At 41.9% G+C, this 16288-nt stretch overlaps 1 protein-coding gene across 9 annotated transcripts in view; it reads right to left on the bottom strand.

Annotated features, from left to right (window-relative positions):
* The window catches only part of add1 (adducin 1 (alpha)), a 40642-nt gene that overhangs the window by 23510 nt on the left and 844 nt on the right, over positions 1–16288 (bottom strand). For 3 of the 9 annotated variants that reach the window (XR_003929051.1, XM_030064771.1, XM_030064772.1), the window contains exons 1-4: positions 5786–5903; positions 3202–3410; positions 1102–1264; positions 377–528 (exon numbers count right to left, since the gene is read on the bottom strand). Coding sequence is in view for 8 of the 9 variants with exons in the window: in XM_030064771.1 (XP_029920631.1) it covers positions 377–528; positions 1102–1264; positions 3202–3410; positions 5786–5897 (636 nt within the window). In the remaining variant the exon portion in view is untranslated. Of the gene's footprint in view, positions 1–376; positions 529–1101; positions 1265–3201; positions 3411–5785; positions 5905–16288 lie in introns of those variants that run through there. The other 6 variants (XM_030064774.1, XM_030064768.1, XM_030064775.1 and 3 more) reach the window with 6 other exon arrangements.

Genomic DNA, 16288 nt, shown 5'->3' with positions numbered 1-16288 from the left:
CACTTTGCCACATCACTGCAAACAGGCTCACGGCTCTCATCATAATCATCATGCAAGCGAAATGTCCTGTGGACTGAATGTTGCTGCAGTAACCTTCCAATCAGATCCTCCACCCACATGCCACTGCAGGTGTTAGTGTTGTAATTATATACTTCATATGGATATCAGAGCGCGGTGCACTGTGTACAGTGACGTTATCCTGCTGCGGTGGGCAGAACAAAATGAGCCGAGCGCGACAAAATCTCTCATCCTGTTCATCATGAATACAGTCTTTATCGCGCTGTATCGCACGCCGTAGTACGAAATCAGCTAAAATGCTGTTTTTTTTTTCCCCTATCTGTGTCTGTGGCGCTGTACTCGGCGGAGCTCGTCTTACTGTGAGGTGGTTGTAGATAAGCTGGGACCAGCCGAACAAATCGGTGAGTCTGTAGAAGGCAGCCAGCTTGCAGCGCAGCAGCTTCTCGCCCTTGTCGTAGGAAATGGAGTCGGAGCCACGCAGATCATTCACCGGGGTCACCATGCCCAAACCTGGGAGAGAAAGAAAGAGAGAGATTTAGAAAATAATGCATCTGGTTGGAGAAATAATGTTGAAGAAAAAGGGAAATAAGAGGAGGAGCAAAAACACATAAAATGTATAATGCTCTGGACAGAATGAATGCAAAAGGACTGTCCTTTCTCACTTCAATAAGGAAAACAAACTATAGGTAGAGGATAAACAAAGTGAAGCACACACAAATGCCTTAATTGTGAGTATGAAAAATGAAATCACTGAATAATAATAATGATGATAAGAAGAAGGAGAAGAAAACAAGAATACTGATGACAACAACAGGTTTCCTGACCAAATTAAAAAAAAAAAAAAAAAAAAAAAAAATCACATTTACAAGAACAAGAACAAGCTGGACTCACTGCCTGATGAACTCCAGCTGGATTCTTTGTCCAGAGATTCATTCTGGCATGTACCACATTACTCACAGTGAACCCAAACATAGCAGGGCTGAGGTCAAAGAGTCACACACAAACACACACACACACACACACACACACACACACACACACACACACACACACACACACACACAGACAGTCCTCTCTACTTACTCATGTTGAGCGCTGCCATGCCTCCTTGCGGTGCAGCCGGGTACATGGAGGGCATGCTGGTGGTCATGAAGTCAGCGATCTGCTGCAGGGCCAGCAGGCTGGTGGGAGTTTTGCCCTTCTTCAGCTGATCCTGGATCATCGTCTCCAGCTCCTCGCAAAATGCCTATCGGTCATGAGCGCAGACACGCCCGCACAGAAACACACAGACAAGCAAAAAGACAAATCACACACACACACACGCACACACACACACAAAGAGAGAAACAAAAACACAGATGAACACATGTGACAAAGACACACAGTAACAGGCACCATAATGCAGAAAAACACAAAATAGACAATGAGGAAACACACAGAGACAAACAGAGAAGGTTTTGTAAAGCACAAGGCTCATCAGTTTAACCCTCTGCTGTCTGGCAGGCTGGAGGGAACCCACTAAAATGAGGAGAAAAGGCAAAACTAATCACAAATTTAGATTTGGGGTGTGGATGGAGAAGAAAAATTAAAGAACAATCCTCCATATTCTGCAAATTACACATCACGCACCTACTGTTACAAGTCACGTGACAGATAATAACACTGAATGGAAATGATGATGGCAAATATGGCGTCCACAGTCAAGTAACATTACTACAAGTAATTCAACAGTACCTATACCTGTAAAAGTGAGACAGATATAGAAAATATAAAGTGTATCAGCACTATTTTGACCCTTGATGTGAACTCAAGTAAACAATCCACATGTGTTTTATAGAGACCAAGTCATCCCTCACATAAGTGCCTTTCATACATTCAATGGGCCTTCACACAGCGCTGCTCTGTATCTTGGGCATTCAGCAGGTCACAGACGGACTGTTGTTGAGGAGTAAACTCACTTCATCATGTGACGTTGAGGCGGCTGCTGCTTTTACACGCCGGGAACCTTTGCATTTCGAAATACTGATTTATGGAGTGTGGATCACAGCATTTTTGCAGGGATTAATTATCAAATGTAGTGAATCCACACATCTCTGAGCATTTGGGGGCGGGGGGGGAACAACTTTCTCCTACTGAGCACCACGGTCTTGAAATAACCTTCAGAATATGCTCCATTTTAGTAATCTTGTTTCCTTGGGTGAATTTAAAGTTGTGATAAAAGTCCATGTAACTGAGGAGTCCAGCTGATTTTTATGATCTGGATTGCTGTGTTCCCGTCTGTCCTGTTTTTGTAACTGTATCATGATGTACTATATTGGCCAGGTTACCTTGGGAAAAAAAAAAAAAAAAACATTTTAATCTCATGGGGCTTCCATAAATCATCCACCTGCCACCCACCCAAATAAATTATTTTCTCCGATCCCACCTGGACATTTCAATCCACCTCTACCTGTCCCTGTAGGCGATGTTGCTTTCTAAATTATGTTGGGCAGCGCACGCTTTCCTGGTGATTCTGCCTTTATTGTGTATTGTATTCATGTATGATTGTTTTCTTTGTCAATTTACTTTAAAGATTTGAGTGGCTGCTATTGGTACTATTAAATGTTTCCATGCATGCAGTAATGTCACTGCAGCAAATGTCATATCACAATATACTTCTTACTTATATACTTACTTACTTATATACTTATATCTATACTTATATACTTCAATTCCATCTGTATATTTCATATTCATTACCATATGTATAGTTCACATCTCATATCTCTTTTTCTTAGGTTAGCCCTTATTGTATATTTTTAGTTTTAGCCTTTGTAGTCTTTATTGTATATATTTAGCTTTTATTCTATTTTATTTAACTTTATTATATGTTTCTACTGTTGCTGCTGGAACACCAGAATTTCCCTGGTTGGGATCAATAAAGTATATCTATCTATCTATCTATCTATCTATCTATCTATCTATCTATCTATCTATCTATCTATCTATCTTAAAACCAGTCTGCCACCAACGTGACCAACCCACTATTAATGAGAGTGTAAATTTTTATGATCCAGCCCACCTGATACATGAATTATCTGTAGTGCCTGCGGACATAACTGCAATCCATGCATCACTATACGGTACATTAACTAATGCTGTAATCCTGAGTAGGTCAACACACAGAATTCATGTGGCACTAACCGGGCTCTGGAGTATCATGGAGACCCTCTTCCTCTGCTCCATCATGTTGAAGTCCTGCCGCAGGTCAGGAGCCATGTTCCTCTCCCTCTGGTACTCCGGGCTGCTCTCATCCACCCGGTCAAAGTAGCGCTCCTTGTGGGGGGCCGTGGTGGGAGGGGGTGCTGTCACCACTCCGGCACCTGAGTCGCCGTTCATCCTGGCCTCGCCTCCTGAAGCGGGAACGGGCGGAGGTGACCCGTTAGGTGAGCAGCAAAAACCAGGAAAACAACGGAATGCATCATCTCCCATAAGACTATTCTGAGGGCACTTCTCAAAACGTTAAATGTCAGTTTTATGTTCTCAGTGTGCTAGCTGAACTTAGGGCAATGTATTTTCTATTTTTGGGAAATTCACAGCATACCTGTGTTTAAAAATGGAATAAAGACAAATGAGCTGAGTGGGTGCAGCTCTGTGTGCAGTGTGTTCGTGTTTAGCTTTTACTTCCAGGTTCCAGAAGCCCACTCCACCTTCACTTCAACATATATTACAGTTCATAACATCTTAGTTAGCACTGCATCAGTGATCTTTGCACAAACAGGTTATTTCTTAAGCTCAGCTCCGCCAATCCAATCACATTCAAAATGAACACTGAAATTGGATGCTGTGCACATAATATACTGGCAGGTGTGTGTGCGTGCAGGGCTTTTGATGAATGAGATGTTTGTGCCTTGGCGCAGACTGATCAAAAATAATTGTGAGCACCATCAGTCACACAGTATCACTGCTCATAAGCTCATTAGCTTCAAAGATAAATGTGCTGTTTACTGACGACAAAGCTGACAACAACAACAACTGCAGGTATTTTGAATGTAGAAACTTTAGAGCAATATATAATGACAAAAACAAAAAAAAAAGGAAATTGAACAGCATTATAGTTAAAGCTAAAGTTGACATTACTGGCCTGTAAAACCATACTGTAAAGCCTCAAAGAATGACTCTTATCTGTCAGAGTTACTGATATTTAACACTATAAAATTACTCTATGCTCTCCCTTTTAGTCACACTGTAAAAGACTGGTGATGTCTGCCTATAGGAAATGCATGTCATTACACATAATAAGTAAATATGAGAGGATATACAATGTGGTCACTGTAATGCTGACAGATGGACACTAAAAAAGTGCTTTCAGGTAAAAGAGCATATGAGCACTGCCAGTCATTAGGCCTGAAAGCCAATCACACAGAGCCCCCTCTCCTCTGCTTCCTGTCACGGTCATGTGACTGCCCATCCCAGCCCTGAGGGCTTTTCATCGATTTCCTCAATCTGTTTCCTGTGGCTCAACCTGAGCCTGTAATCACAGCACCAGTCAACTGTCAAAGGCTTGGCAAAGAAAAAAATAAAATAAAAACAGGAAACGTACCCATGGGTCTCTTTGAAAACAAGCAAGAAAAACCATGGGTTTGTAGCATATAGAGCTAATTTAGGGATGTAGTTTGTTACCCGTGACTTTCTGAAGTGTTATTTGGACATGTCTACATATGATTAGGAAGGAAAATTAACTTTTAGTACATACACTGATGCAACATGTAATTTTCTTGTATTTTTCAACTAAATATTTGTGCTTGTTTGCTCCTCGCAAGCAAACTCCACTTCGAAAGCACAGATGATGGCAACAGAGAGACAGAGAGGAGAGAAAGAGTGATTTCCAATAGACTCATATTCATCCAAGTGGGTGCTTTTTGGGTGTATGCAAGGATAAATACTGTACTGTACTCCGTCTCTGTCTGGCTGTCAGACCATTAGCCGGCACAGATTACACAAGATCTGACCCTGAAGGACACAGACTCACTAAGAGCATGGAAAAGTGAGTGTGTGTGTGTGTGTGTGTGTGTGTGTGTGTGTACGTGTGCATGCATGCATGGGTAATGGGGGGCACTCTGGCAGAAACCGATGTAGACCATTAGTTCACATCAATACAAGAGTTCAGCCAAAACTACCATGACAACTACAGACAAACTGAAAGCATTTCGGCATCACACTGAGGACTAACAGCAACTCTCTCTGTTTTGCTCTCCTATTATCAGCGCTCTGAACTTTTCAGCAACATCTGAACAAACATTTTTTTTTCCACATCTTCAGTCGTTGGGTTAAAGCGAGGTTCTTCTGTGTTTGGCTAGATTTTGTACATCTCTTCTCATAAACACACCGAAGGAGTTAAGGAGAATGAAATGATAACGATGGCATAAAGGATGGTAGGACTGACTGGTGATTAAATACTGTAGCCTGTACCTCAAATGCCAAGAAGGAACAATCTCTTCATGTGCTTTAATCAAATACATAGGGGAAGGAGAAGAGAAAAACACTTCAGCTTTAGGTTTTCACCAGCGTCACTCAGATCTTAAATATCAACACTGAACCCCTACAAAAGACAATGTGTGTCCATAAACTGTCTTATGTCCTGCTGAGCAACTGAGCCCCTGACCGCTCATTTCTTTAAATCTTCCTGGATAAAAGAGTTAATTTCATAAGATGCAAATAAAAGCATCGCTCATAATTAGTATTTCTAATGAGGTAAATACTGAAAGGAGACATTATCCATCCTTACGCCTTGCTCGAGTGAAGAAGCCCATCAGTGAGTTCAGAGAGGACTTTGTGGCGGTTGAGTCCTTTGCCTTTGGAACCACATTTGACTCCATTTGCCTGAGTTTGAATCCCATCAAATCCTTTGCGCGTCCCCTCTCTGCTGAGTGTCTTTAATCATCCCCCGTGGTCTTAAATTTCACTGAAGAGAGAATGTGTTTTGAGAGCGGACCGCTTGCTCTCCCTCCAAGCGTTCAGGACGCCAGCCTCTGTTGTTCTGTGTCTCCGGACTGATTAGGATTCACATCAGTTATTGACAGAAGAAGAAGGACACCCGTAATTAGTTCTGGTGCAAAAAACACACTCATTAGGGAGGAAGAGGGGCCCTACTCCCTGGCCTGTTATTAATACAACTGTATCTCCACTCACTGCGAAATCTTTCAAGTCAAAAGGCCTCAAATTACTATGAGTGCAATCAGAGGCTATAGTGGGACAGAGATCAAAGCCGGCCAAAAATACACTGCTAAATAACACAATCACGTTTCCAAGTCATCTTCACTTCAAAATCATGCTGAGCAAGGCTATGCATACAGTAACTTCTGGGAATTAAAAGCTAATTGCTTAATTTTGATGATCTGGCGAAAGCTTCATAAACACAATCTTTGCTTGCTTTTCTCTATTTCATCCCATTATAAAATGAATACTTGGGTTTTTTGGCTGCTGGTTAGACGAAGCAATTTTTAAGTGATAGTTCAGAATTTTACATGTATAATGGTATTTGAAATACATCCACCAAATACGGCTCATTAAGTTCTTGCCTGTCCCGAGAACAAAAGCGTCATCGTAAGTGCACGGCTCCAAAATGAATCAAGCCGATAGAGACTGCAGAACAACACAATTTTGAGAGCTGTGAAATATTTGCACTATTTTGGACTCCAGGGGGCTGAAACTGAAAACGAAACAAATGTGTGTTGCTCTCGTGCATCCCTCAAAACAATTTTTCATCTTCATGCCACCTCTCAAAATTGCGTTGTTTTCCAACAGACCGATTAATCAAAAACTAACCGATGTATTAATCATTAATGAAAATAACCATTAGTTGCCCTGAAGGAAAGCTGGTACGGCTGACAAATCAAAGGCACTACGCTGCAGTATATTAACCGTAAGAGCCTTGCTGTCCACAGGAGGAAGCGGATCCCACAGGGTCTTAATGGCTCTTGACTGCCAGTCAGGTCTCACTCTGCGTCCGACTTGCTGTTGCTGTGTTTGCTGTCTGTTGTCCTTGTTGCTGTTTAGTGCCGGTGACGTGGCTGGGAGTGAAACACGTCTCCTGGTAATTCGTCGACTGGCAGCCAAGTTCCCACTAGAACACTAGAACAGACAAGTGTCTCCTCTGTGGTGTCTATTGCACGCAACTTTTAACAAATAAACAACTCTGCCACAGACCCGGGCCTTTGTCAACAGACTGTTTATCATCACTGTGGAGAAAGACCTACATTCTCTGTTAAGAATAAATTTGGCGTTAAGCACAAGAAAACTGTTGTTTATTAAATGTGTACATGCATACCAGTAAGCAATCAGTTTTGATAAATATAACACTTTCTAAACCACCTTTATGCTTAGTCATCGCCACTGTTTAACATAAAGATGAGCTTCTAATTATACACTATAAATGCTTTAAATTCTGCAGGAGCTACTACTGAAGTCTCTCCTGAACTGAACACGGCTCAGATAAAGAAATGCTGAACCACATCCTTCGACCCAATCTCCTCCCTATTGCTGGCCAGGTTCCCGTCCCCAACATTTCTCTCTCATCTTTATTCACTGTCTACCTTCAAACGGCCAATAAAAATAAATAATAATAAAAAAAAGGATTTAGAATAAATAGGATTCACCATGGCAGCTGGCAACAAGAAAACCAAAACGTCTTCTTCTACGCCTTTTGCTTGGGATGCTTTAATGCAATCCTATGTGGAATACACTCATATCATTCAGCTCCATGTTACCACCATGATTTCTAAAGTCTAAAGTGAAAGGTTTTGTTTTTTAATCTACATGGTATATTTTTATGTTTATATAAGAGATGCACATTATTGCTGTAATTGCTAAAAGCTAACCTTGATGTCAGTCAATGTGGGGTAGGATATACTGGCCTTTTAGTAGTTTCAATGAGAGGATAGTAAATTATTTTAGCCCCTGGAAAACCATTAGGTTGGGTTGATTCAAGCTTACCTACAAACTATCCATTTCACTGCATTTAAGCGCTGCAGGAAATAAGTGAGCTACGGTGTAACAGGATCCTTTCCATTGTCTCTCCAGGCTGCCATCTGACCGGAGCAAGCCAAGCGCTGCAGTGCACTCCACCACAAGATGTGCTAACGCCTGCAAATACTGAATAACAGCCTTGGCATGATAATCGACTGTTATTATTTTAGCCATGAAAAGCATGGTCCTATTTTAGGCTTCACCTCTGGTTCATCTCATCTGAAATGTAGGATTTATGGCTTTTTCTAGAAACCACATGACGGTGAAAAGTGAAAGGCAAAAGGGGGAATGAGGAGGAAACTACACAACACACACACACACACACACACACACACCAGTCCTCTTTCTGTATCTTCGCAATAACTGTGCCAGCATGTAGGAAGCTATCTCAGTCTTTGCATAAAGAGGTTACCTCACGACCACAGGCGCTCACGCCTCATCAGATGTCCACGTCTCACCTCTTCAGAAACGGAGAGTGCAATCGCTATGGAAACCGAAAGCATTACCATGGAAACACAGGATAGTCCTCAGAGTTAGTTGTTATATAAGAACAGCTGTATGCCAACATCGCACTGCCTGCCAGTCGGTGACACGAGGCAAAACACCTTCAAACTAATGTGCTACTCATTCCAGGAGAGATTCAAGGGACTCGAGGTCTCACTCTGTGACTGCGGGACAGACATGCTCACTCATTTATAGAAATCTAATATACAGTCATCTTTTTTCCTAGACAAAAAAAAAAAGTTTTTAACATACATTCCTTGCCTTCTGTCCAATGTATGCTGTAATAGATTACAGCAACCCTGCTTAGGAATAAGGAGATATGAGAAGTAAATGGATTTATATCCTTGTGAAGTTTCCTTGCCCCTCACATCTCTCTTTAAGGCAAGTATCACATAGCAGCAGCTAGATTAGCAAATGTACACATCATCTCTCAACCTCTAGCTCTTTTGCATTTCTGTCTCTCTCTCTACATGAATTTGTCTTCTTGGCTTTTTGCATTTACAGTTGTGGTGCCCAATTTCTCTTTCAAATTATTGTTGTGGTGACTCATTCAGGTGTTGATTCAAGAGATTCCCCATTCAATAAATCAGCTGCAACTAAACTGCAGCCATCTTGTTGGTCAACAAAAACAGAGGTGCAGGTGATACTTAGTATGCAACCTAAATTGATTTCCTCAGACTATTGACTGTAATTACAAAACATTTTCTTACAAATTAAGTGACCTGGCTCTATGCGATCACACTTCTTCTTAGATTGTGATGTGCAGAGATATGCCCAATTTAAAATAAGAATAGGAATAAAAATATGGCCACTCAGTGTGCACTCACCTATGTGTGTACAGGGGATTTGCTCAAACTAGAGGAGGTGGGCATTTCTTAAATAAACACCAAAAGCAGGTGGTCAAAACGGGACAGCTCAGGTGGAATCCGTGACTAACTTGATTATTATGTGTCTGCAATTCGCCCTGAAGTGGAGGTGGGGGGTGGAGCAGGATGACGATTACATCATAACCTTAAGTTCTTCATTATTGAGACACTCTCTCTCCACTACTTCCATATTCAGCTTTCCTAAGAGTCACAGGACCTTCTAAACCACACAGGTCCCTGCAATGAGTAGGCCTCTTTGTTGACAGGGAGCAAGCACCCTGCAGGGTCACTGACTGGGACAGCCCCAAGGATAGCTCAAAGAATGAGCATATGAAGAAAAACAGTGAAAAGGCAGTCAAAGATACTGTTATACTAGGTCACTCCTGATCATAAGCTAGGTGGGCGGGGTTACTGAGAAACATATTGAGCAGGGCCATGTCAGAACAAACAAAATATCATCATCTCCTCCAGCCAAACCTTCTTTAAGAGTCAGATGCAGACTGAACAGGTGAAAAGGATGCAGCAAGCCCTGTGGCAAACGGTGCACTCTGCAATAGGTGCCTGAGGAGGTTTATCTCCGCAGGGAGAGAGAGTCCCTGAGCTCAGCATCCCTCCCTCCTGCCATCTTTGTCTGATGTGGAAAGTAAACCAGCCTCAGAAAGTGGAGCACTGGGTCCACCATATGTCACGCACTACCCATCAAACGAAAGGGGAGGCTTGGCTGCCCCGTCTGTCAATATCTGGCACCGGCGCTGTGCTGTCTGTCCGTACCAGCGCTTACTGTCCTGCACGTTTGGAATGAAAAGCATCAAAGGGTGAAATCAACCGCCTTCAGCTCCAAAACGAGCGGTAAGAAAAAAATATGTTCCATCAAAAAATTGAAATGAGCAAAGACAGCCAGTCATGGGATGACAGCGTTTCAAGAGAGGGTGCTATATTGCAGTCACAGATTATAGCATTAGCATAGCATCCGGATCATTTTGGATCCTCGGCCTCTGCATTACACCAAAAGGCGGTATGACTGAATCCACCCCGGCTAATGGAACAAACCACAAATGATTTGGAAAGGACACAGAACCTTGACACGGGCCAGCCTTGCTACAGCTGGACTGCCAAATGTTGGTTGGGAGTGTCAGGTTTTATCAAGAGCCAATAGATCAGCGGAAAATCAGTTCGATTCTCCATGCAATGTGGGCATTGGCTGCATTGCATTCAGTCACTCTCAGTCACTGCTTTTTGTTGATTTCACTCTATTTTTATTATTCTTATTCAAAAATCATGCAACTTCGGCAGCGGCATGATAATCAATTCAGTGATTCAGGAGAGCCCTATCCTCATGTGGGGTGTTTCTTGGTCAGTGGACAACTGTGTCTCATTAAACAGGTGCATTTTTTTTTTTTATCAAATTATTTATTTTACCTCACAACATGCTTTTATCTCCGGTGCACTGCTAATACGTACCTTGGCAGGGACATACAATAAAGCGTAGGGTTAGATGATGTATCAATATTTAATTATATCGCAATATGAAACTAGGTGTCGTCTGGGATTTTGAATGGCATAACATCACAATAAAGCATAAAAGTTGTCTTTTCCTGTTTTTTTTAAAGACTGCGTTACACTCAGAGCTGTGACAGGCTCACAATTTTCCACAGTTGACTCAGAGTCGGCCTTTCAATGTGGCAAATCAAATCCCGGCGAGGAATGCAAATTTCTCGACTGTTGTAGCTGTTCTCCTGTTTGCCTCCTGCTTAGTCATCATATCCACATTAGCCATCATCAAAAATCTCTTGTGTGTAAATAATTTCTGAAAGCACTACTAGTCGTCCCTCCAGTGCTGTCACAATATTGATACTGAGGTATTTGGCCAAATATATTGTATTTGATTTTGTCAGTATTGCCCAGCCCTAATAAACAGAACAAAATCATCAGGGATCATTCACAGCATCCAAAGTGTCTATTCCTTCTCCTCAGGCCAATTCTGGAAAGCCAAATCTGTACATCTGTCATGGTAACAGAGCATGATGCTTTTTAGTATGAGAGAAAGGCTGGGATTTCAATCAGTGGATGGAGATTTAATTGACTTGTTGACCTCTTAACACCAGCAGACACTCCTCAACAGTTCACATTTTCCACAACCTTAGCGGAGAGGCGGCTATGAGGCAATCGCGCAAACATGGAGGGAGGAGTGGGGGAGGAGAAGTGCACAGGAAAGGATGAAGATATGTGATGAGGGGCTCCAGCCTCGCCGCTCTCCCTCGGAGCCTTTGCTCTTTGGAAACTTGACAGCGTATTGTGCATATTTCAACGTTGTCATCGTTCTCTTTTGAGAGACGGAAGCCAGCACTTAAAGGTCTTTTCAGCATGACTAAGCTCTCATCAGATAGAAGGCAAAGACAAAAAAGAGCCATTGAGTTTGCTCCAAAAATATGCCAGCCGAGCAATCAGCAATAAAAAGATCATTATGGTATGAGGAAAAACTCAAAGTCTCACTGGTCTTTGCCATAACCCTTTCAGTATTTGTGTACAGTACTGCTCTGTGTTTCAGACATTCAAGAGAGGCAGCCCAACAAGACTCTTTATATCTCTGAGCTGGATGCCTGTCATTACTGGGTGCTAAGAATCCACTGGCAACTGCTGTTAAGTGCATGCGTGTGTGTGTGTATGTGTGTGTGGGCGCGCGCACTACATGGCCCATGACTACCGTGCAGTAACCAAGTATCTAGCAGGAATGCATTAGGTGGCATTTTAGCCCAGCCCAACGCAGTGCCTTGGACACTTCACTGTGTCTTTGTATTTCTAAAAGGTGATTAGCCCTTACAGTCAGATCCTGTGCTGTTTACAATACCAGCTAACATCAAAAACAGTAAAATATTAAGAAAAATGCAGACACAACAGACAAACTGCATGATAGCTTAAATTTTCCTTGCTCTTCCTCAAAAAAAAAATGCATATTTTGGTACATATTCAATCTACAAAGCACTGCTTATCAATTAATGCTTACCACTTACTGTTGCTGCCAAAGGAATAATCAATTACCTAATTATAATAGTTGGAATTGTATTGAAAAAAGTTCTGCTGGAGGACTGAATAAGTTAAGGAGTGGATATACTGAGATTAAGGAGGAGATGGAGAAAGAACAGCCTGAATAAGAGCCATATAATATTGTCATTTCTGCAAACAACAATATGAGCCTGGCAGTAAAATTTTGCTATTGTCGTCTGGAGCCAAAGAGCCATGTTGACCATATGAGCTAGTTCCATTGTGTTGTGCAGACACAGAAACGTGTACATAATGTACAAACAGTACGACCAAAGCTGTACTTTTTCGGCCTATAATCCACTTTTTGTGGATGCTGTAGAAATGTATAGATCAAAAATGAATTACTATCACCTGTGCCAGTTGTATCTTCTTTGTATAAGTCATAATAACCAAGAGGATTGTTCTTGACCTGCTGTGGAGGATTACAGTTCATTCTGCCATCTAGGATGAAAAATACAGCCTCATCCACTCATCACAGGCTACTTTGCCTTTGACCATCTTCCACTATGCAGTTACACTTCACAGCCGAACCCTTAAGTGTTGATGGTAACTGTCATACATAAAGTATGTATGAAAAACGGAGTAAGAAAAAAAGCTAAAACTTTTACTCCATGGAGAAACTGGGCAAACAGTACAGACAGACGCCCAGTCCAGTGAATCTGAAATCAACAGTGTTTAGGAAATATATAAGGGATGCACCACTGTATCAACACGCCATCTGTATAAGCCGATAAAGACTTTAAAATGGGCATATCAGCAGAAAGCCCAATATTGTGCATCCCTAATAAAATCAATGACATGTTTTATGTAACCTATGTTACAGTGTTTCTTATTTTGCCAAGTGAATGTGTACATTTTGAAAAGCACTGTGATTTATGTCTGCATCTGCCAGTGGGCCAGCACAATAAGAGTAGGGCTAATAAAATGTTAATTCCACAACAGGAGAGACTTGCTGTTCTCTGCAATTTGTGGAAAAAAATGTGCATATATCAGTATCAGCAATCAGCCAAAAGAGTTGGAAAATATTGACATATCAGATATTGTCCAATATAGTGCACCCCTATAAAATATAACCTTTTATAAAAGTTGACTCCCCTAAACCTGGAGATGTTTTTGCTTTTTCTATTAAGTAGCGAGATTACTGCATAGCCTGCAAGCCGAGTCTTTATTCGGGTTTGAGCCTGAATAGCACGCTTTGTAAAACACACTGCATGTGAACTTCACCAGCAGTGCCCAAGGCTGGCTCTATCAGCATGGGAAAGGCTTCGGGGAGGCCAGGAGAGGCATGGGGTTGTGTTAGTGTGAGGACAGTGGCTCAGGGTGGAGAGCGGGGAGATGGGGAGGCTGTACCCGCCCTTCCTCCTCTCCCCTCCCCAAGGCTTTATCTGGCTGTCACATGTCATATGGGAGAAAGTCGGAGATCGCTCTCTGAAACAACACACCCCTTCCTGTACGGTGTCCCCAGCCCCAGACTCTGCCCTGTACTACCACACGATGTATGTATACGTGCAGCACTCTGGTATGCCTGGGGATGGCCGTATATATTCCTATTTACAGATGTTGAAAAAATGCCTGTCACATTCCTGAGGGGTGACACCCGAGTTCAAGCACAGGCTAAATGGTGGACCCCCAGTACTCCTATCTTTACATGATGTGTGACCTTTGTGGTGTTGATGAGAGCGCAGAAATTATTGTTCCTAAAAAAAAAGTCTACTGGCACCCTGCTAAGTGATTGCACATGAGGAGGAAGGAAGGAAAGAGTCAAACAGAAAAAAAAGAGTGAGAAATGGACTTGAAATGAGGAACACATTTTCATCTGCACTGCAGTCAAGGGTGTGGGCTTGGGGAGTCAGAGTAAAACAAACACTGAGGTCTGTATCAAGTGTGTGTGTGTGTGTGTGTGTGTGTGTGTGTGTGTTGAGGGCAGCGACATCCAGCCAGACTGACAGAGCAGAGCTATGTCCTTTGGGTGTTGTGTTCATTCTAACAGAATCACCAAATCCAGGGAGTTACCTCAAATACACACACACATTTACCATAGTGGTTTAGCTTTCACTCTCACTAATCCTCATACAGTGAGAGGGGGAAGGGACTTTACAAGAGAAATATAGGAGAAGCCAGACACAGCAACAGCTTAGCGGCTATACTCTCCAGTATGGGCCTGAAAACAGCCAGCTGCCAGACAAATGAGCCACACTGACAACATCAGGCAACACCGACTCACACTTCCCTGGTCATCACCTCAACTCAACCATCTTCTGCTTGGGCCTCACACTGTCAGCCATCATTTTACTGCTGAAAAGACAATTTATTCAAAGAAATCTTTGTATTTGGGAATTGTTATTTTGGGGGAGGGGAAAATTGGGCAAAAATCCCTGTTTTCCAACTTACCCAGACTGAGACAAGATGTTCAATACCATTTTCACCTCTGTACGTTCAGTGATTCGGTTTCCTTTCAAATTCACATGATACATTATGTCAATAAAACAGCTTCAGAGTTGCTGTAAGGTTTGTTTTCTCACTTTGATGGAGACAGGCTAATGGCTCCCATAGACTTCAAGCCTTTATGCTAAGCTAAAATGAAATGCTACCCATAGGAACCGTACCACTGGACATCCAGAGGTGAAAACGGTATCAAACATCTTGTCTCAGTCTGGATACGTTGGGGAAAAGTATTAGTTGGGAGTATTTTGCCCAAAATGTTGGAGCATTCCTTTAAAGTAAAACAGAACGAATAGACAATGATCATCTGTATAAGAATGCATTTGGTGCAGGCCAGTGATGGAAACACTGTGCTTTATCACTAAAACAGAGCTACATTCATCGACCCGATGAAGCAATAAGTGAAAAGCATTGCTCATTAAAAATCTCCATATTGATCCTAAGAGTCATGGCTGTTTTCCCTGGCAGTGGTGTAACTTTCATTGGCAGCACCTTGTACCTAGCTGTTTGTGCACGGACCTTTAAGTCCATTTATAAAATATAAACATGGTTCTGAGATGACTTATAAAATGATTTATAAGTCTTGTTACCATGTGTCTTTGTTATTAAAGGTGAGACATGGATGAATCTGGGGGAAAGCCAAAGAGAGGCTACTCCTAATAAGTTTTAATGCAAACACCACTGAGAAAAAAATAGAACCAGGAAGGCCCATGGATGCAAAAAGTGATATTTAATCAAGCTACACAATAATGCACCACACAAAAAAGCTATGGGGACACAAGACACATACATGTCTATTGTATGCATGCAGCAGGTAGGCATGTATGTATTACAGCTATATTACACATACATTACATCCTGATGTTTCAATAACTTTTCACTGCTTCTTTCATGTGGTGAATTAATATCATTTTTTGCATCAAAGGACCTTCCTGACAGTATATTTCTATGAGTATATTCAAAAAAGCAAAAGGTAGTACGTCCCAAAATTCAAGTCAAGAAGGGTAAAATATTCACATTGCACATGTATTGAGCACACAACACAGTGGGAAATCACTTATGTGTTTCAGCACAGAGCCCTCACCAGAGAACATGTGAAATGTGAGTATTTTATCCTTCACTTATACAATTTAGGGGTGTGCTACCTTTTCACTTCTTTGCACTCTGCAAACTATTGAAGCAGTCATTTTCCCTACACTGTACATTTTCTATGTTTCTCAGCCTGGCTAGAAGCCTCCGTTTTCTCCTGTTTTTGTGGTGACACATAAAAATCAATACTGCAATATCCCTGAAACTCTTGCTGCAGCCAGTATTGTCACAGTGCCAGTCATGCATCTGAAAACAAAACAGAAAGCATGAGAGCAATGCCTTCTCTTCCTAGAGAGACTGAACAAGGAACCATGGAGCTG

This window comes from Myripristis murdjan, chromosome 12 (genome assembly GCF_902150065.1).
Source record: "Myripristis murdjan chromosome 12, fMyrMur1.1, whole genome shotgun sequence".
NCBI lineage: Eukaryota > Metazoa > Chordata > Actinopteri > Holocentriformes > Holocentridae > Myripristis > Myripristis murdjan.
This window is presented reverse-complemented; position numbering and strand designations above follow the sequence as displayed.